The sequence below is a fragment of the Esox lucius genome, chromosome 14, assembly GCF_011004845.1.
Source record: "Esox lucius isolate fEsoLuc1 chromosome 14, fEsoLuc1.pri, whole genome shotgun sequence".
Taxonomy (NCBI): Eukaryota; Metazoa; Chordata; class Actinopteri; order Esociformes; family Esocidae; genus Esox; species Esox lucius.
The window spans coordinates 26,073,370-26,095,847 of NC_047582.1; the positions used below are offsets into that span (position 1 = coordinate 26,073,370).

General features: G+C 43.9%; 1 protein-coding gene across 2 annotated transcripts in view; it reads left to right on the forward strand.

Moving 5' to 3' along the window:
* The window catches only part of col5a1 (procollagen, type V, alpha 1), an 89,114-nt gene that overhangs the window by 34,368 nt on the left and 32,268 nt on the right, over positions 1 to 22,478 (forward strand). For both annotated transcript variants that reach the window (XM_010878281.5, XM_010878282.5), the window contains exons 5-12: positions 8,542 to 8,673; positions 11,715 to 11,843; positions 12,505 to 12,936; positions 13,031 to 13,600; positions 14,859 to 14,915; positions 16,075 to 16,116; positions 16,620 to 16,682; positions 17,079 to 17,153. In XM_010878281.5, the coding sequence (XP_010876583.4) occupies positions 8,542 to 8,673; positions 11,715 to 11,843; positions 12,505 to 12,936; positions 13,031 to 13,600; positions 14,859 to 14,915; positions 16,075 to 16,116; positions 16,620 to 16,682; positions 17,079 to 17,153 (1,500 nt within the window). The remainder of the gene's footprint in view (positions 1 to 8,541; positions 8,674 to 11,714; positions 11,844 to 12,504; positions 12,937 to 13,030; positions 13,601 to 14,858; positions 14,916 to 16,074; positions 16,117 to 16,619; positions 16,683 to 17,078; positions 17,154 to 22,478) is intronic.

Below are 22,478 nucleotides of genomic sequence, written 5' to 3' on the forward strand. Positions count from 1 at the left end.
CAGTTTCCAAATTATGCTCTGTGCTTTCTACTTTTTGCCCCAACCCTGACTTCCTCTCTCTCACATTTCTCTCACTTACTCCCTGTTCCCCTTTGTTAGTTAATTGATTTGTCCCCAGAGGGTATAGCTAAAAGGTGGTGAGCGAGACAAAAATGCAGTATTTTAGATGTCAGTGGCTGGGACATTTAATAAATTGGTTAGATTGCTGCAAATTTCCAGTTAGTCTCTCAAGATCAACATCTTGAAGGGGTGCAGGGAGAAAAAAAATGAGAATAAGAAATGGAGCAAATAATCTGAGGGGGAAAATCAGAAGATAGAGGATAGGGAGTGGGTTTACAATATAAAAGAAGGACCCATGCTCAGAGCGGTGACCCATGCTCAGTGGGGTGACCCATGCTCAGAGGGGTGACCCATGCTCAGTGGGGTGACCCAGGCTCAGAGGGGTGACCAGTCCTCTTCTGGCTGTGCCAGGTGAACATATTAAAATTACAATTGTAATAATTAGCATGACCAGATGGACAAGGACAGGGACAACACGGGGGGGGGGGAGGAGGGGTCAGCACAGTGGCCGCTGAAATCATCAGGTATCGTCTCGATCTGCAACACAACCAGGAGGACTCTGGACAGGGACAGCAACGGGTGCATACACAGAGATTAGCGATGAAACATCAAACATACAAGGGAGAGAGAGATAGATCGAGAGAAAAAGAGAGAGAACATGAGAGAAAAAACACGGACTGAGAGAGAGAAAGAGAGAGTATCCATCTAGAATGCTTCAGCATTGGAGTAACTGTATGGGCTCTGTCGGCCTGTAAGTTTTCCTAAGGAGACCGTAGCGGCGATCCATACATACAGCTGTGAAGTACTGGTTATGTTGGTAGAGGTTTGTGGTTTGGGTCATTCTGGTTTGAGAGAGTGCTTATGTTTAAGTATGGTGTGTGACAGTGGTACTCCTGTAAATGTATGTGTCAGCACAAAGTACTAAAAGGCCATTTGCCCTGCAATGTTTTTTCCATGACATATTTGGTTATCAGACAGCCATTGTGAATGGAGTGTGTAGATATTATGTAGAGATAATGCCAGTTCGTTCAGTAGCACTAGATAACTGTGTAATAGGTGAAACAGATTAATTTTTTTAGAAAATGATGCAAGCATAAAAAGCTAGACAAGCATATAAAACTTACTAAAGCGACCTTAGCTCACTATCGAATAATCCTGTCAAGACGCCAATGGTGTCAAAAGTCGGATAGCATCATTGAAAGTTTATCCTGGCAGGGTCTGAGGTATGAGTTGATTTCTAGAATTCTAGAGGAAGCTTTGCTGTTTCTTTTTTCGTCCATCCGTTAAAACAGCAAATCATCTTGAAATGATCTGAACGTGATTACCATTAGTTCCTTAGGATGTGTAATTAATCAGAAGCTGTCTCTTTTCACATCCTCTGTGTGTGTGCGCGTGTGTGTGTGCATGTGTGTGTATGTGCATGTGTGAGTGTATGATTATTCAAGGACGCCTCGATGTGTGTGTGTATACATCGTTGTGTGTGAGAGAGACCTGTAGTCTTGGCTGCGGTAATCAACAGACCGCGTCCCCTGATGCTGAATTGTGTGGTTTCGTATAGACCGTGCCAGGACAAACCTGGGGTAATGTAAGACTCATCTCCAGGCAGACAGCCTGGCAGGCTGGGAACGCCATTATATGAAATGAATGGCTGCAGAAGACAGACAGCACACCCACAGTACAGAGGAGATCCAGCCCCTATAAGGTCCCCCTGAGACGGGGGAGAGAAAGAGGTGGGAGTGACAGAGAGGGACGGGAGAGGGCAAAGAGAGGGGACAGTGTGAATGGAGAGGATGGGAGCAGAAGGGAGAAAGAGGAAAGGGTAATAGCGAGAGAGGAGACAGAAGAAGAGAGAGAGCCCTGGTGGGTGGAAGTGATTGGGGTAGAGAGACCTGGTGGGTAGAAGTGATTGGGGTAGAGAGACCTGGTGGGTAGAAGTGATTGGGGTAGAGAGACCTGGTGGGTAGAAGTGATTGGGGTAGAGAGCCCTGGTGGGTAGAAGTGATTGGGGTAGAGAGACCTGGTGGGTAGAAGTGATTGGGGTAGAGAGCCCTGGTGGGTAGAAGTGATTGGGGTAGAGAGACCTGGTGGGTAGAAGTGATTGGGGTAGAGAGCCCTGGTGGGTAGAAGTGATTGGGGTAGAGAGACCTGGTGGGTAGAAGTGATTGGGGTAGAGAGCCCTGGTGGGTAGAAGTGATTGGGGTAGAGAGACCTGGTGGGTAGAAGTGATTGGGGTAGAGAGACCTGGTGGGTAGAAGTGATTGGGGTAGAGAGCCCTGGTGGGTAGAAGTGATTGGGGTAGAGAGACCTGGTGGGTAGAAGTGATTGGGGTAGTGTCTGGGTATCTGTTGCCCCTGGTACATGACTCTGTTGATCAAAATATTCAGTATGTATCGCTGTCGGAGCACTTCTTTGGTACTATGGTAAAGCTTTAGGGATTTTCCAGTTTGGAAATGATAGCTTAAATTGAGTCCAAACTAAATGCCAATATCCACAAAAGAACCACCATGATCCCCCAAAACAGGACTAAATATAGACAGGGAAGGAGTGTAGAGACGGTAGGGAAGGAGAGAGCATGATGGAATGGAGAGATGCAGAGATAAAGAAAAAAAAAGTGGGAGAGAAAGAGAAAGAAAGAAGCAGTTGAGTAGATGAGCATTAGCCAGGTTTTTGGTCCTGGCTCTGGAATGAATGAGTTCTATTCTCTTTCCACTGATGTCAGTTCTGAATGCCAGCCATGCTGCATGACATCACCCTGAGGTTTCCATGGTGATAGGTTGTCCCTGGAGACAGTGGGAGGAGAGTGGGAGCTAGAAGAGGAGGTTGAGAAGGAAGGAAGGTAAACATAGAGAGAGAAGGGGAAGTACGGGAGGAGCGGTTTAGGGTTTAGAGTAAGGGTTGGGATTAGGCTGGAGTGTTATAGTGAGACGGGGGACTGTGGAGTTAGAGTGAGACGGGGGACTGTGGAGTTAGAGTGAGACGGGGGACTGTGGAGTTAGAGTGAGATGGGGGACTGGAGTTAGGGTGAGATGGGACTGTAGAGTTAGGATGAGAGTGGGGACTGTGGAATTAGTGTGAGACAGAGGGACTGTGGAGTTAGAGTGAGATGGGGGACTGGAGTTAGGGTGAGACAGGACTGTGGAGTTAGGGTGAGACAGGACTGTGGAGTTAGGGCAAGACAGGAGAGATGGAGGGACAGACAGGTTGAGGTCCAGACGGTCAAGGTGTTGTGCTGGTGTGGTAACAGATCTGACTGCCAGGAAAAAGCAGTAAAGAAATGGAACACATGCTCCTAATGCTCGTTAAGAGATCTAATTTCGGATTATTAAATAGCTGTTAGGCTTTCAAGTTTCCTATTTCCTTGTCTTCACAGTTTGTAGGAACTCTTTCTCTACCAAGATACTGGATTTTCAGGAAAACCTCCTCATTTCCTCTTAGACTGGTATCCTAAGGACTCCATTCGATAAGATTGACAGGAAAGCTAACAAAAGTCAGGAAGATTTGTCAATGTTGGATTAGTATTCAAATTCCTGTTCCAAAGTCAACAATTGAAAGTAAACACTTTTATTTTCCCTACAGTGTGATAACATTTTATTCCTTCTGCATCACCGTATGCCTGCTCCTATTATATCAATTGGATCTCTCGCAGTAGTTTTTCCAAAATAGTTTTATATGCTCCCTGGACTCATGGATCAGTGATGTCACCAGTCCTTCATTGGGTTTCCACAGGGCCACTGTTTTATTGGTTCTCTGTCATTAGCCCATATAGCAGGGCTACTGTAATAATGGTATCTGATTTAAAGTTTCATTCCAGCATATCAGCCCTCATTATGACCGTAAATGACATGTTGGCTGGCATAAAAAAATTATGAAATTAAGAAAAAAAACAAGTCTTGTTATAGAAACATAAAAGCCCCAGTGTTTGGTCTTAATTTGTATACCTCAGTTGTCAGGTCATTTTGACTTTGTTAACTGACCTATTTTTAAACCTCCTAGATTCTTATGTGAAAAGCTGTTCAGTGGACAGAAATGATTCAAGATTAAAACTTCTTCCCTGGTATGTTATCTTAGTTCACTGGCAATTGTCGGTCTCCTGTGATGTCACTTTTGCGGGTTTGCTTTGCTCAGATAACCCAGTGAGAACACCCTACTGTTTGCTCCTGATGTGTCATCATACTAAATGACAGAGGATGAATGTAACACTGTTCAATCTTCCGGCCCCGGGGAAAGAGAAGTTTCCCCACAGGATCAGAAGGAGAATTTCCTTAATTTGTGGCAGATGTTTAGGTTTCAACTCGAAGCTCCCCTTTCCTCAACCCCCTTAATGATCAGAGCAGGGCCAGAAGAAGAAGTGGGCCCTCAGCACTTCTTTTGTGGTTTCAGCGAGTCAAACATTCCGACCATGCACGTCTGCAGCCAACCCCCCTCCGCGTACAACATCAGGAAACAGGGATAAATGACCCTCTACTCAGGCGGGTGGGGGGGGGGGGGGGGGGGTCGAGGGGGGCAGGAGAATGGGAGAGAAATGGAGCAGAGGGGAGCAAAAGAGGATAGGGAGAAGAGAGAGAAGGAGAGGAGCAGACGGGCGATCTGGTAATGGAGGAGGAGAGGGGGTGAGGCAGAAAGGGAGGAGGAGAGGGGGTGAGTCAGTGTCCGTGACAGTGTGTTGATGGATGTCCCCAGACCAGTGAGCTGACGGGGCAGGGTGTTGTTGGTTTAGTGTGGTCTGGCCGGCCCTGGGGCCTTGTGTTGGTGGGTCCTGGCCGTGGGGCGACAGCTCTGGGGTGGCTGGGTAAATAATGTGCTGGGGGGCCCTGACCCTCTGTGAATGGGCAGGGTTGGACCTGGTCCTCCCAGTCTCCCCCGGGCAATTGGTCTTATGGCTCTGCTGCCAGCACACTTACACGTCTGGTTTCACTGCTCCAGGATGATTTAACTGATGTTCCAACAACAGCTATAATATAGAAGTTTGACTTCTAAAAGTAGTCTGGTTTCGTCTTCGTCTGCTTCTTATTTTGTGTCAGTAAGTCGGTAGCAAGACCAAGTAATTCTGGACTATGTGCTGTTTTATTCAGCACACCCACAGTGCAGGTTCCAGTGAAATGTAGCAACTGGGCCTGGGGGTTCTGAGCTAGGGGTTCTGAGCTAGGGGTTCTCAGGTTGGGGTACAGAGGTGGGGTACTAAGGTGGGTTCTAGGGTGTGGTACTGAGGTGGATTCAGAGGTGGGGTACTGAGGTTGGTTCTAAGGAGGGTTACTGAGGTGGGTTCTGATGTGGAGTTCTGAGGTGGGTTCTGTGGTGGGTTTTGAGGTGGGGTAGGGTAGGGTAGGGGAGGGTCTGATAGGGTTCTGAGCAGTAAAGAACAATGCTGGTTGGTGAGTGTTGGATGGCCCCTGGCTTTCAGCACACGTGTCACCAACCCAGCACACATCAGTGGGACAGCTCATGACATGATCCTTCTACTACTACACATAAACAAAATCAGCTTTTTCTGGGTGTTATGCTTGAACTCTCTGATTACTGTGTGTGTATGTGGTATACATGTATTTGTGTGTTTGTCGGAGTGTGTGTGTTGCACGGGAGTACGTTTGTGTGCATGTGTGTGGTATGTGTGACGTTCTGTGCGTTTGTGTATGGTGTGTGTCAACTGTGTGTGTATGTGTGTCCATTTTCTAATTTCTCCTAACATTGGGCCAGTTACAGTTGGTTGGTGGTGTTCATTCTGTCTTTCGTCGTTTCATCTCTGAAACTAGGCCTGGATGAAGGGCTTCACATGCCGCACAACTGTGGAATGCTCTCCTGCCCCCAGCTGGGCATAACTTGAACAGCAGTGGCGCTGTGCAATGGGTGGCAGATGGAGTTTTGCTTTGTCTGTCATACTACCGCCTCAGGATAGAGAAACTACAAATACAGACAAACAAATATACATACATCTGTCATTTAGACGCCTTCTATCTCTAGTTTAGGGATTTCAAGGCAAGCACAGGCACGTCCAAAACCACACCCTTGTCCCTTTTAACATGCTATATTTGAGTCAAATACTGCATTTGGCCTGCTGCTCGACATCTCTGAGCCAATGTGCTGAAAGAAACTTGGCCGGGTGTTTCACTCATAAACACTCTAATAATCCTTTTTTGTTGGGTGCTACCAAACCACCGCTTGTCCATGCCATCCCTAACCTGAGGGAAATCCCAATGACTCCCACTGTTCTGACTGCCTCTGCATTCTGCCCAGACTCCAAATAGACAGTCTGTGTCATACATCATCAAGGACAACGTGATATGCTTTTCACAAGGACTGTAAGAAGTTAACAACATTTAGCAGAAAATATAAAATGACCTTTGTTTTCATGCTGGAGAGGCTGGAGAATTGAACTATATCTGGATTGAATTGTAACTGTGTGAATAGAACATTGCTACAGCTTAAGAAAGTATGTGCATAAAGCGCAAACTGTTACCTTATCTAGGACAGAGGCTTTTCTCTGACAGGAAATCTTAATGCACGAGTTTTGACATTTCTACTTTAGGGCCACAGCTAAGCTCATCTCCAGCAGTGTACACCGTGATAGATATTATTTCATTTTCTGTGGAGTTGAACTCACCCCTGCGGGAACTGGGTGTACAGTACAGTTCGGAACGGTTTATTACAGAGATGGTGAACGCATGCCAGGAGCTTTCTCCTTCTTTCCTCGGGGGCTTTGGCTCTCCTCAGCACTGCAATCAAACGCACAAATCAACTAAATGTGTGTCAGTAAACGCTGTAGCTTCCCTGGTAACCTGTATGGTGTGTGTGCATGCTCATTAAAATCCCACGTCTATGTTCCTGGCGTCTGTTGCTCTTAAGCTCTCCTTCTGGGTGAACTGTGGAGGGTGACGCGTGTGGTTTGAATCCACCAGGACTCATGTCCCGTCCTGATAGGAGGGGGTGGAAGAGAGAAGTGGAAACAGCATCATATATTTACCCCCTTGGCTTACACAGAATTGTCAGAACTTTTTCGCTAAGCTAATGGGCGTCCATATTTAACTTCCAATCGGAGCTGCCGCTTTAACTTAAAATGAGTTAAATGTAGAGACGCACAGACCGAGTGACAAGGAAGGACTTACATAGGAACAGTTTGGTGAATATCCCAGATTAGTACATGGGGGTTTAAACTACCCGAACTTGATAAACAGTTGGTGTAATAGAAAGACCTTTCTGCAATGAATTTCCTTTTCTAGTCACCAAATGAGTTGCTTTGCTCAAATGCATCATCCAAATTGAAAGAAATCCTGAAAATGTTGGTTATCAGGATGGCCTGAGAGCTTTGTGTGTGTTGTAGGAGGAACCATGGTGTGTTATGGCGTAAGCTCAGCTCTGCTGGAAGACAAGGTCTTAGTTTGTTACCCTGTTGTCCATCATGAAGACAATCATCTGCCAGAAAACCACAGGAAACAGCTGCTTTGGACTGTGTTGTTGAGCATGTAGAGATTCACTACACAAATTAAACATGTAATGTGAGAGAAGACAGCTTCAAACTGGTATTTTTCAGCAAACTGTTCTTGGTTGACCACAAGTGTCAGATCATTTCTGTTAGTAATTAATATTGTTTATGCATGGAGTATCATACTTGGCAAAATAAAACAATTCATTACGAAATTCTGGCAGAGGGATTTAAGTTAATCATCTCAAAGTAATTTATTTCCTCAGCTTTATAAGGGTTTGAGATTGTATAGAATATGTGTACGTATATTAACGTATATTAATCAAAACATGATTTATGTGTGCATACTACAGTATATACTGCCTGTATGTCATGAATGTGTACACACAGTATGTACAGTACATTTAATAGAGCTGCACGTCCTTAATGAAAAACACAGCTCTCCCACCCAACTCCCTACATAGCCTGGTGATCCTGTTGAACCTCTCTTTTCCTCTCTCTACCTCCCCATCTCCCTCTCTCTTTGTCTCCCCCCCCCCCTTTCTCTCCCTCCCCCTTCCTCTTTCCCTCCCTCTCCCTTTTCTTCCTCCCTCTCTCGCTGCCTGTATAGCGGGTGACCTCTGTAAGTAGTACATAAGTACATAACTGTAGGTGTGTGTGAGAGCAGGTTGGCTCTTGTCCTCGGTGTGCCACATGTCAACCATGTCCATGTGTGTAACATAATGAGCTATAGGCTAAATCACACATATTTTTTTAGTGCCAAATGTGGTGAGAAGATGATTGATCTCTGGTAAAAAAAAAAAAAAAAAGAACTTCTCTCTTGTGTCTCCAAATGTCTTATGATGGCGCAGCGCTCGCTATTAATCAGACAGAACATTGTTGGACGCTGTCTCTGTGACTAAGTCACCTGATCTACACCCCAGTGACTTGACCCAGTTCTAGCAGTTTGTGTCAAGCCCCACAGAATGCTTGGAAATAATGTGTTTTTGCTTTGTTCCACGTTGCGTGTGTTTTGTTTCAGTTTTCACTTCCTGGTTTCATGACTCTTTCCTGTACGTTTCCAGGGTGACATCCAGCAGCTGATGATTGTAGCAGACCACCGTGCTGCCTATGACTACTGTGAGCACTACAGCCCCGACTGTGAGGTCCCTGTCCCTGAACAGCCCCAAGCCCAGGACCCAAACACAGACGAATATGTGAGTGGTGTCAGTCACTGTCCGTTTTCCATGGTGGTTGTTTTTACTTTATTTGGTTTAAAGTGCTATTCATCCCTACTCTCAGTTAAGTAAATCTCTTCCCGTCTCAAGGTAATTGTCTTTAGTTACGAGACTGAATGAGAAGCTAAACAAATATATAATGAACTAGGTAATAGCGTGCTCGTTTGAACAGGAAGAGATTGAAGGTGAGCTATTGGTGACAGTGTGTCCCTATAAGGCCTTAGGAAAAGCTCCTGTTCAAGCCAAAACATAAAAACCAAACAAAGATACATTTCTGAAGCTTCTCCGGATTCAAACAATCAGGGACTTCAATACAGGATATCCAACACATTCTTATATAGCATACATTATAATCTGCGATGATATTCCTTGATGCAGCATTCCTTAATCCCTTTATCCATAAGCTTTTTTTTGATAGGGATCAGGTAGTAACTGTTAGATAAATGCTGGAAAGAAAGAGCTGCATTGCTAAGAAGAAAAGTCTGCCAGAGAAAAAGTGCTGAGAGCTGAGGATACCAACAGTAGAACATCTGGTATGCTGTTATAGAGTGGATCAAATATGTAAAAATGGCAGAGTGCTTGTCTAAGCCTGTTTCTCAGTACTCTCCACTGGATTTATATTTTCATCTTATATTTTCCTTCAGTCTATTCACACCCCATAGTAAGTCTTAATCATGTGGAGAATGAATGTGAATTCACTAACTTAACCAACCATACCTTCATGATCACTCCAATTAAAGAGGTGACTTCGTATTTCTTATGGAAGTGAACCAGTCCCAGATAAAACCAGAACAGTCTCTCATCGCACCCTATTTGGAACCATCTCCGACCGAAGTGAATCACTCTGACATAGTAGATCAGTAGTTCTACAACCACAGCCATTCCCAAGTGAAATGTTTTGGTCCCAGACACATACCTCAGACGTGTTTCAGACTTGTCTTGGGTTTGTTCATAATCTGGTTCCAATAATGAAGCTAATGCTGAGCAAAGCTCATAGAAGAAATGAACAACTGCCTCCTTACTTTCAGTTGAGTACAGCATAAGTGTGAGCTGGCTCTGACAGAGCATTTCTCCGCCTTATAAAAAGGTCCCATGTGGTATTTCAAATGTTATTTTGAAATCATCATTTTATTCAGCAAGAAGGCATGAGCAGGTGTGGTATATGATCAGTGTGCCAGGGATGAGGGCCGGTCTTAGGCATGACAGAACAGAGAGAGCCCAGATACTGCCGTTAGCCATTGTATGTTGGCCATTTACCACAGAACTCGAGGTTCCTTACTGCAATTTAACCTGTTCCCCGAAACATATACCACAGAACTCGAGGTTCCTTACGGCTATTTAACCTGTTCCTCGAAACATTTACCTAGAGAACTCGAGGTTCCTTACTTCAATTTAACCTGTTCTCCGAAACATTTACCACAGAACTCGAGGTTCCTTACTGCAATTTTACCTGTTCCCCGAAACATATACCACAGAACTCGAGGTTCCTTACGGCTATTTAACCTGTTCCCCGAAACATTTACCTAGAGAACTCGAGGTTCCTTACTTCAATTTAACCTGTTCTCCGAAACATTTACCACAGAACTCGAGGTTCCTTACTGCTATTTAACCTGTTCCCCGAAACATTTACCACAGAACTTGAGGTTCCTTACTGCTATTTAACCTGTTCTCCGAAACATTTTCCACAGAACTCGAGGTTCATTACTGATATTTAACCTGTTCCCCGAAACATTTACCTAGAGAACTCAAGGTTCCTTACTGCTATTTAACCTGTTCCCCGGAACATTTACCTAGAGAACTCGAGGTTCCTTACTGCAATTTAACCTGTTCCCTGAAACATTTACCTAGAGAACTCGAGGTTCCTTACTGCAATTTAACCTGTTCCACGAAACATTTACCTAGAGAACTCGAGGTTCCTTACTGCTATTTAACCTGTTCCCCGAAACATTTACCTAGAGAACTCGAGGTTCCTTACTGCAATTTAACCTGTTCCCCGAAACATTTACCACAGAACTCGAGGTTCCTTACTGCTAATTAACCTGTTCCCCGAAACATTTACCACAGAACTTGAGGTTCCTTACTGCTATTTAACCTGTTCCCCAAAACAGAACGTTGGCAATGCATGTTTTGTCAAGCAGGTTATATACAGTCTTATATACCATGCCTCTGTAGCCAATCAGCACATACACATTGACATACAAAGAACTCAGAAGACAATGTACCCAGAGGCGTTGGAAAGAAAGGGGTCAGATATGGGGACCCAGACGCGCAGGAAAGAAAGGGGTCAGATATGGGGACCCAGAGGCATAGGAAAGAGAAAGGTCAAATATAGGGTGGGTTGACATTCCTAGCGTTGTTCCTAACTCGGCCCTCCTTTGAATTCCCAATGTCCACGCCCTCCCAACAAGACAATCTGATGGGAAAATAAAGGAAATATAGTGACGGCTGTTATCCTCTTGTTAGACTTTTGACATACAAAGAACATGCATTGTCTGTGTCTGATCTCTCGCTCTCACTGTCTCGATCTCTATCTCTCTGTCATTAAAACTTCAACCATGATCAATTATCCTGTATGTACAGAACACAGAGTAGGAAGGCCCCATCTGTTGTCTAACAATACAAAGCAATACTCTCTCTTTCAGTTATCATTATATATATGTCATGTTCCACTATCGACCATTTTCCTTCAAAGCATTTATACAAGAAAGGAGGTGTATTATGGCGATCATTGAAACAATGTTTTTTTATATGAAGGCTCAGCAAATTCTTATAGCAGATTATTACTATGAAGCACATGCTCAACGATATTACTGTTTATATTAAACAGTTTCACACAGAAGCCAAGGATTATGAAGAATCACCCCTGTATTATTCAACTGTCCATGTTAACGGAGCAGTCATGATGTGACCCCGTAGTTTGTCGGTCACGCGCGGCTAGCCCTGGTGCTCAACGACACCGTGACTGAAAGGCTTTTGTGATCGATCCAGTTGCTTGTTTTATGATTCTCTCCGCTGTATAGAACACAGAGGAGGACAGCTACTACTATGAGTATCCCTACTATGACGACGTGGATGGGAAGCCTTCTGAGACCGAGACCGAGACCGAGACCGAGACCGACGAAGCTGGACCTGCCACGGAAGACGTAACGGTACTGCCCCTGCTTTCTTGTCCACCCTAACGACACCATTAGGGATGACATTGCTGTTTACATACCAAGATCTGTGGTAAACAGCTGTCTCCCTGGAATCACTATAAAAAGCACCACATTTGGCACAGAGTCAAAAGTCTCATGTTTCGGGATGCGTTACTGTATAATTTGGCTGAGGCTTTGTTTGAAAAATCTATCTGTATATGATCTGAAGAATATCAGCAGACTATCAATAAAGTTTCAACTCTCTACTAACCCTAACCTTAAACCTATCTCTAACACTTAGTTGTATTCTAACCGTTATTCTAAGCCACATTCCTAACTTTCAATGCAACAGAACGCTATCAGCAGTTTGTTGATAGTTTGTTGATAATGTGACCATTTGGCGTTTTCTGATTAAATTATATGTGGAGACTCCAGATGTACTACCCAAATAAGGCCTGACAATACGTTAGTAGGCGATAGCGCTCTGTAGTTAATATATATATATATATCGCCCCTATTAATGGCCACTGTCGGTGGTAGCATTTTGCCACATTTGTTCAGTTGATAATTTCTCAGTCTCTGAACAGTCTTTGTTTTCATACAGAATGGAATTTTGGGAAAATTATTTCCAAGTGATTCCCTAATGGCCCCTCTGAAATGCTGTTGTTCACATCAGGTGTCCGTGCCAGGGAGCGGCCGTGTCATCACTTCTATCAAGGAGGTGGCCTCATCAGTCAAGGAGTCAGACAATCAGGAAGCCGAAGGAAAAGTGTTGACCGCTATTTCAACTGGCAGCTCCACAGCCGGAGCTGTCGCCTCTGCCGTCGGAGGCCGTGCTGCTGGTGAGGAGGCTAACGGAGAAGAGACCAGCCCTTACGACGGCTACGATACGGAAAATTACGGCAACTACGAGACATACTACGACGAGTCAACCGCCGTGCCCGACGGCACTTCCAGAGTCACCATAAGCTCCTCTAGCACAGGCATGGGCGGTGGGGTAGAGCTGGGCCTGGGGATTGGGTCAAAGATTGACCTGAGCCCTGATGGAGAGATGTCGAGGGTCATCTCAGGTGGCGGGAGAGTCACCATCACACACAACAGGACCTCTGTGAGTTACGCACACGCGCACTGGGTTTGGTAGAGTCTGATTATGAGTCAGTTAGAACTTAAGGAGTGACCTCTCTTCTCCTGTGGTCTCTCAGGGTTCAACAGCCTACGATGACAACTATGGTGACGGCTATGATCTTTCCATTGGTGAGGGAGAGGAGGACCATGTTTACCATGGCAGCAGAACATCTAGCAGCAGCAGCACTTATGATATCGGTGCTGGTGGTGGTTCTATATCAGTTGGGGGTGGTTCTGTTTCCAGTGGGGGCGGTTCTGTTTCCACTGGGGGTGGTTCTGTTTCCAGTGGGGGCGGTTCTGTTTCCAGTGGGGGTGGTTCTGTTTCCACTGGGGGTGGTTCTGTCTCCAGTGGGGGCGGTTCTGTTTCCAGTGGGGGCAGTTCTGCCTCTGTTGGAGGTGGTTCTGTTTCCATTGGGGGCGGTTCTGTCTCTGTGGGTGGGGCTGCCGGAGGTGGGGGAGGGAGCGCAGGGGTGGGAGCTGGAGCTGGAGCTGGGGGCAAGGATCTGACTTTTGACGGAGACTACACTGATCTGGAGGATAATGGCTTCACGGAGGAGTCAATCAATGAGTACGACTATGGTCTTGAGAACACGGATGAGGACTACGGGAAGGTGCTGCCAGCTGCGACTGATGAGTACTATGGACCGGTATGAATTACTAATGATGTTGATGTTGGTGATGATGGTGGTGATAATGGTGGAGGTGGTGATGATTGTGGTCAGAATGATGGTAGTGGTGATGATGATGGTGGAGGTGGTGATGTGACGATGGTAGAGTTGATGATTATTTTGATGATGGTGAGAATGATGGCGGTGGTGATGATGGTGGTGGTGATGATTTTGATGATGGCGAGAATGATGGTGGTGGTGGTGATGATGGTGGTGGTGATGGTTTTGATGATGGTGAGAATGATGGTGGTGGTGGTGATGATGGTGGTGGTGATGATTTTGATGATGGAAAAATGATGGTGGTGGTGATGATGGTGGTTGGGATGATGATGATGGTGGTTGTGAGGATGGTGGTGGTGATGATGGTGGTGGTGGTGATGATGGTGGTGGTGATGGTTTTGATGATGGTGAGAATGATGGTGGTGGTGGTGATGATGGCGGTGGTGATGATTTTGATGATGGCAAAAATGATGGTGGTGGTGATGATGGTGGTTGGGATGATGATGATGGTGATGATGGTGGTTGTGAGGATGGTGGTGGTGGTTGTGAGGATGGTGGTGGTGATGATGGTGGTTGTGAGGATGGTGGTGGTGATGATGGTGGTTGGGATGATGATGGTGGTTGTTAGGATGGTGGTGGTGATGATGGTGGTTGGGATGATGATGATGGTGGTTGTGAGGATGGTGGTAGTGATGATGGTGGTTGTGAGGATGGTGGTGAGAATGATGGTGGTGGTGATGATGGTGTTGGTGATGATGATGTTGGTGATGATGATGGCAGTGGTGATGATGATGATGGTAGTGGTGATGATGATGATGGTAGTGGTGATGATGATGATGGTAGTGGTGATGATGATAGTGGTGGTGGTGGTGATGATGTTGGTGGTGATGAGGGTGGTGGTAATGATGCTGGAGGCGTGATGATGATGGTGGAGCTGGCGATGTGATGATGGTGCTATTGGTGATGATTTTGATAATGATGAGAACGATGGTGATGGTGTTGATAATGGTAGAGTTGGTGGTGAGAATGATGGTGGTGGTGAAGATGGTGGTGGTGTTGATGATGATGGTGGTGTTGGTGATGATGGTGATTGTGGTGGTGGTGATGGTGGTGTTGGTGAGGATGGCAGTGGTGGTGATGATGGTGGTGATGATGATGGTGGTGTTGGTGATGATGGCAGTGGTGGTGATGATGATGGTGATTATAAAGATGATGATGTTTATGATATCTTCTGAAGGTTGATGGTTCTCGAGGAGAGAAGGGACAGAAGGGAGAGCCTGCTGTCATTGAGCCTGTAAGTATAATTTTGTGTATATCAGTGTGAGAGTATAAGTATCATTGTGTGTGTGTGTGTGTGTGTTTGTGTCTTTGTAAGAGTGTGTTGTTTTATGTATATTTGCGTGAGAGTGAGAGCTGTGTCAGTGTTTGTGTGTGAATACAATCAGTACGTTATCATACACCACTAACTGAAAAAGATATCAATCAATTGAGGAAGTCTAACACAAACCCAGTGACGTCATCATCCTTTTGCCCTAGAGCAAGCCCCACCTTTGGTCCAAACATAGAGTTAGGCAACATAGAGAACAGTGAGTTAACACTGACCAGGAAGAGCATGGCTGGAAATGTTTTTCACACTGAGCTAAAGCTACAGGATTATTGCAATCAGACATGAATTAGAAAATATTACATGGAATTGATTAAAGATGACAGGGCTTCAGACTACTGAATAAAGCAGTCAGAGCTAGTTCCCTTTCAACACGTTTCACTGAGCTCATCTTCAGATTGTAAATAAACAATGAGTCTTATCCTATTAGTTGAATCACTCAGTCTCAATACACAACCCCACCAGCCCCCTGTCAGACCAACTAAGTCCACACACACACACACACACACACCAATGTATTTCCATTCAAATCCAACTAATCTAACAATTAACCCTGAAAAGACACACACTGCCTTTTGGAACGTTAGAAAGTGGAGTTGTGTTTTTTTACTTGTATGGATGTATGACTTCCCCTAGGATAAAACAATCTGCTGAATTACATTTATTATTGTTGTTATTTTTCTTGTTATTGTTGTTATTTATTTTATTATTATTGCCATTTTGTATTTGTCATTACCCATAATCCCCTGCACTCTGGGCATGTTAAACATGTTCCATCAGCCTCCTTCCTTTGTCTTGAGAGATGTTCCACATATACCTGTTCATCCCAGATTAATGAAATGACGGACAGGAATTTATATGAAATCACCAAACACACCCCTTGATGGAGAATAGAATGCGTCCATACATGTATGCATATACCGACATACTGAAACGACGCATCTGACCCCCCCCATCCCCGAACACACACACACACACACACACACAAACACACACACACACTGAAGTGATGAGTGAAGGGTGGCACTGCGTGTTCTGCAGGCTGTCTTGACGTGTTTGTGTGTTTCAGGGAATGCTGGTGGAGGGTCCCCCAGGTCCGGAAGGCCCAGCAGTAAGTACTTCTGTCTGTCATATTTCACTCTCTGTCTGCATCTCTCTCTCTTTGTTAGTTCCTCGTCATTAGTCTGTTTCTCACCCACTGTGTGTGTACGTCTCACTACTCTCAGTCTATCTCTCTCCTCAATCTCTCTCTCCTCAGTCTCTCCTCTCAGTCTCTCTCTCTTAGTCTCTCCCTCCTCAGTCTCTCGCCCAGCCTCTCCTTCCTCTCCTCATTCTCTGCATCTTCTCTCTCTCCTGTCTCTCCTTCTCCTAATTCTCTCAGTTTCTCTCTCTCCCTCTCCTCAGTCTCTCATGCTTGATGGTCTATGTCCTGTAGTTTCTCTCTGCCTGCCCACACTTCCCTACACTTCCTGTTTTCCCTCCTTATGCTACTGTGTACAACTTTTGTTAACATTTGACTGAGAAGCATTTTGTTAGGTGTGTGTGTGTGTGTGTTTGTGTGTGTGATTTTGTGCCTGTCTCCTCCTTCCCTGATGATGTGTGTTGTATGTACAGGGTCTCCCAGGACCGGCTGGTCCCTCAGGTCCACCAGGCAGCCCTGGAGAGCCAGGAGAGAGGGTGAGTAGTTTAACCACAGACCAAAAACCACCAACACAAATTATCACAACCACAGACCAATAACCACCAGCACAAATGATCACAACCGCAGACCAACAGCCGCCAACACAAATTATCACAACCACAGACCAACAACAACCAACATAAATTAGCACAACCATAGACCAACAACCACTGACGCAAATTATCACAACCACAGATCGACAACCACAAACACATTACCACATCCATAGACCGGCAACCTCTAACACACTCTTTATACCACAACCAAAAGGCCTAAATCAAGCCATTGATTTACAGTAAGGTGTCCATCAATCAGTTAAAACACGGCAGAGCGCCTTTTCCATTTTTAACGGTTTTGTTATTCAGGTAGTATTAACAGTGTCCCTCCTCCAGGGTCCTAATGGTCGTGCCGGTCTTCCTGGTGCAGACGGTCTACCCGGACCCCCAGGGACAGTCCTTATGCTTCCGGTAAGTTAATACATGTGGACGTTTAATACATGCTTCCTGTAAGTTAATACATGTGGACCTTTAATACTTGCTTCCTGTAAGTTAATACATGAAAACGTTTAATACTTGCTTCCTGTAAGCTAAAACATGTGGACGTTTAATACATGCTTCCTGTAAGTTAATACATGTGGACGTTTAATGCATGCTTCCTGTAAGTTAATACATGTGGACGTTTAATGCATGCTTCCTGTAAGTTAATACATGTGGACGTTTAATGCATGCTTCCTGTAAGTTAATACATGTGGACGTTTAATACATGCTTCCTGTAAGTTAATACATGTGGACCTTTAATGCATGCTTCCTGTAAGTTAATACATGTGGACGTTTAATACTTCCTTCCTGTAAGTTAATACATGTGGATGTTTAATACTTGCTTCCTGTAAGTTAATAAATGTGGATGTTTAATACATGCTTCCTGTAAGTTAATACATGTGGACCTTTAATACATGCTTCCTGTAAGTTAATACATGTGAACGTTTAATACATGCTTCTTGTAAGTTAATACATGTGGACGTTTAATACTGCCAGTTGTAGAATACACTGAACAAATGGATAGTCAGAACACTTTAAGTAACTGGTTTTTGGTCTCTTCTACAACAGACAGATCTTGATCTAAATGTCTGTTGAGGAAGGGACTCTATACAGAGTATTTTTCTCAACTGTCAGATCGCATTGGCCCCTTATTCATGAAACCTTCTCAGAAGAGATCTTCGATCCAAGCGTGGGACGTGACATACGATAATTTCCAAGTGTTGTATGAAACTGTCGCACCTCTTTGAAACGAGCGTAGACGTCATCGCGGATTGATTAGTCAGATAAGGCGGTGGACGGGAGAATTTGCTGCACCTGTCCTTATTTACATATGACACACCGTCATTTATGATCGTCAACCAATAAATCGACAGCTTTCAGCATAAATTACAGCCTAAAACCATTAATTAACAATTTGTCACTCTCCATGAAAAAATCTGCAGTCACGGAATTCTCTTTTGCCTCTCAGGCCAAAGCCAAGGTCCTTTAGAAGAGCAAGCTCTGCCATTACCAAGCAAGCAAGCAAGTTTATATATATATATGAATTGTTTCTATGTATGAATTGTGCAATATATATCTATATATCGATATCTTTATATCTATATATCTATAGATATATAGATATAGATATATAGATATATATCGCACAATTCATACATAGATGCAATTCAATGTGCTTTACAAATAAAAATTACAAAAATACAACAGAATAAAAACAAATACTAGAAGGAAAACATCAGTAAAACAAGGGGTACTCTAACCACCTTAAATAACAACATCATAATAATAAAAAATGTAATACGAAAATGAAAACATAGGAAGCTATAAAAGCTGTAAGGCTGAACAGTGTGGCTAAGTTTAAGTGCTCAGTCATAGGTGCGTGTAAAGAGAAGTGTTTTTAACCTGGATTAAAAAATGTATACATTTGGGGCATGTCTAAGATCTTCTGAGTAGTGTGCATCATAAAAGCTAAACGCAGCTTCGCCATGTTTAGTTTGGGCTCTACTAGTTGACCTGAGTTCATGGATCTAAGAGCCCTGCTCAGTTTATACTCTTCAACCATATCAGAAATGTATTCTGGGCCTAAACCATTAAGGGATTTATAGACTAAAAGCACCACTTTAAAATCTATTCTGTAACTGACTGGAAGCCAATGCAAAGATTTAAGAACCAGAGTGATGTGCTCTGTTCTCTTGATCCTAGTTAACATTCTAACAGCAGCATTCTGAATGAGCTGCAGCTGTTTTAAAGTATTTTTGGGGAGTCCAGTTAAAAGGCCATTACAGTGGTCAACCCTATTAAGGTAGGGTACCCTATTAGTGTAAGTGCTCGACCAAAAACCACTGGTTTCTTTATACTCTCCAGTCAATTTAAGACCTGTTAGCTGATTAAGATGCCAGTGACCAAAATTATAATCAGCATTGATCTCCAAGTATGTTGATTTAGGCATGAGTGACATAGGACAAGCAAGGCAAAGCGAGTTTGACCTGCACATTTCATGCACAAAGGCAGTTCAAACCTTATAAACGCAGGAACAACACAAAGCAGAAAATGCAGCATAAAAGCAGTGATACATTATTTAACATTTCGGTACATGTGTACATTACCTATTATTATTATTATTATAATTGTGGATTTTGTTACTGAGATTTTTCTAATATTGTTTTTCGTGATAATGATGAGCTTATTGCGAGTCAAGCATTATCTTATTTTTTGATGTGGGTTTTCACAGTCTCTGACCAGGCGTAAGTTTGATCTTAAGGATATGTTAAAGGTAATATTGATGAATTCCTCTGTCGGTGAAGTGATCAGACCATCATTTTAAGATCAAATTTAATTGTGTGCCTGTTTCATGAATGAGGACAAATGCTTGTTTATGCACAACATCTAAATGTAACTGTGACTTGTTGGCTATTGTGTGTGTACATGGCGTCTGGCAGACATCTACATCTTGTATCCTAATATTGTTCGTTCAGCAATGCTTTCCTCAAGCTAATGTCGTTTGTGCTTGGTCATTACTTAAGACTAGGCTAATCTGTCCTCGTTAAAATAAACTCACCCTTAAGAGTGCCGTTGATATCAAATTTGAATGCTCTGCTGTTTAGGTCCTGACCTGTGTGATTTGTATTCTTTTAGCCAGTGGAATTCAGGGATGGAGTCTCCTCCTGAATCAAACACATATCTTCTCTGGTACCGCTCAATATAGACAATCCAATCAAAGAATGCTCTACTGTAGGTCGGCACTTCAGGATCTCCAAGTAGAAGATTTTAGAGGCTGGGGCATAGACTAAAGTGGAAGCAGAACCAGAGATGAAAAAGAAAGCCAGACATCTGATTCAATCATTTTTTTTTCTGATAGGGACGGGGCCTCTGTTGAGAGCAAGGCATCTCATTGGCAGTTGTTTTTGTTACAGGCAGGGAGGGACAGGCAGGAAGGGGACAATAAGGAGACCAAAGCCAGCTGTTCCCTCTCTCCATTATGCAATATAATACACAGGAACCGTGAGCTCACACAGGAAATGTTCAATGCGAAACGCTGGAGTTAGCGAACTCACTAAGGAGTTGCTAACTTGCTAAGCACCTCACAAGGAGTCTTGTGGTTCGAGTCTGACACTAAAATGTAGCCATGTCGTTTAGCCAGTTGGGAATATGATTTGCCATTATAGACATTTGACTCTACTGTTTGCATTGACTTGAGGGTGAAATCAACCCTGCAAGTCAGAAAAGTTGTTCGCTTGTCCCCTCAAGCGAACAACTTTGTTAATTGGACCAGCACTTAAGATGGCAATCAAACAGCATCCGGTTTCGATGAAGATTCACCCGAGGGAAAGTGGCTAAACACGTAACAGGTGACTGGAGCCCCTTTCTTATTTCCGTGCCCCCCTCCCTCCTCCCAACTCTCTCGCCCCATAGACCAATCCTCAGCCCCCACATTCCTTTTGTCCCTAGACTCCAGTCCAAATGATAAATACATTGGTCTAACTGGGAGTCATCTGGTCTCAGACAGGAAATGGAGCAGGTCTAAGGGCAGGTATCGCCGGTACAGTCTAGTCCATTGTGCTTGATTTTTAAATCCAGGACTAGACTTAGACCTGTTTCAGCAAATCCAGCCCCAAGTGTCTCTTACTGTGATGACAGCTGCAAAATGTAAAGGCTTAAGTTACTAGTTAGTCTATATTGTTCTTTCTGTGATGAGAGCTGCAAAATGTAAAGGCTAAACTCATCACAGCCTTGGCAGACTGTGATGAGTTGTCCAGATGTGCTTCGGAAATCTCCGGCCCCGAAGAGTGAGACGTCTGGGAAAGTTGTGTGTGTCAGACCTATGAATGTAGCCAGTCCAGTCCAGGTGCACTGGTAAACCATGGGCCTTTAAATGAGGTCTTTGTGTTAAAACATAACGGAGCTGAACCTCTGGTATCATCATGTCCCACGTAATCTTCAAATTCAACATTTACAAGTGTTTGATTGGGAGTTGTTGTATAGTGTGTGTGAGTTGCTGTATAGTTTGTGTGTTGAGTTGTTGTATAGTGTGTGTGAGTTGCTGTATAGTTTGTGTGTTGAGTTGTTGTATAGTGTGCTTTGAAGTGTTTGTAAGTAGGGTTTTTCATGATGCCGGTTCAGGGGATTTAATCTAGCAACCTTTCAGTTACTAGTCAGAAACCACAACCTTCCTAAGTGTATTTTTGATGAAGATGGTTCAGACAATTATTATTGAAAGTAAATGTTCCCTTCCAGTCTGCTCTTTCATAGGCAGCTTTGCAATGGCAGCTGGGTCTGGTCTGCCTTGTTCATTGACTTCCACTGAGCCAGAAACAATGAGGGAGTGGCCTTTCTGTCCTCACCATCGCTGATTGGGTCTGTGTCATGGTTTGGATTTTGTGAGTGGATGGGTGGAACAGTGGGAAGCTCCCGGGACAGTGTGCTTTTTGTTTAGTTTGATTTGACCTGGGGACTGGGGCTCCTAATTTGGTGCTGGCGAAGAATTTTGTGCTCTCTGGGACCGTATTATGGAGGAATGTCCAACGTTTATCTCACTGTGTTAACTGGAGGCAGGGTGTAGTGAGAAACAGAATTGACAGGGGAGTTACAAAAAATTACAAACAAGAAAGACATAGATCAAATGTGAGTTTCACTGGAAAGGCACGGGTAAGACTATCAGTTGTAAGCAGTAAGAAATATGTTATATAAGTGAAGTTACTGTATTGTCGGTTTGCCAGCTCAATGAATTCCTGTGTTCAGTGTCGTTGTAGTTGTCCTTCAATAAGAACAAAATTTCAGTTGTTGTGACAAACCATCCCCACTGTCGTGTTGCGACAGTAACCCAATAGAAACAGATCTCTACTGGATCATCCAACACCAGATGTTAGATATGAAACAGTGTTGCACTACCCACATTTCACCACTAGATGTCAGTATAGGCATGCGGGGCAAAAGGACCATTGCAAGGCAATTGATAAAGTATATAAGCTATGACTTTTATAGCAGAGATATTTTACTTAAAAATCAAAGCTCATTTTAATATTTTACTTTTCATGATAATATATCTTATTACATTACAATCAGGACATTTTGTTTTGAAGATAACTATCGTTGTCTGTACTGAACTGACTGACCATTTCCTCAATCCCATTGGTTTCTTGTTTTGTAACCGCAGCCTATTTGTCTTTACGTACCTGTATCAGTTGCCAATGGGGCGTACCCGTTGGTTCTGTTAGAGTTGGACAGTGGTGTCATGTTTCTGCTTTTTGGTTCTGC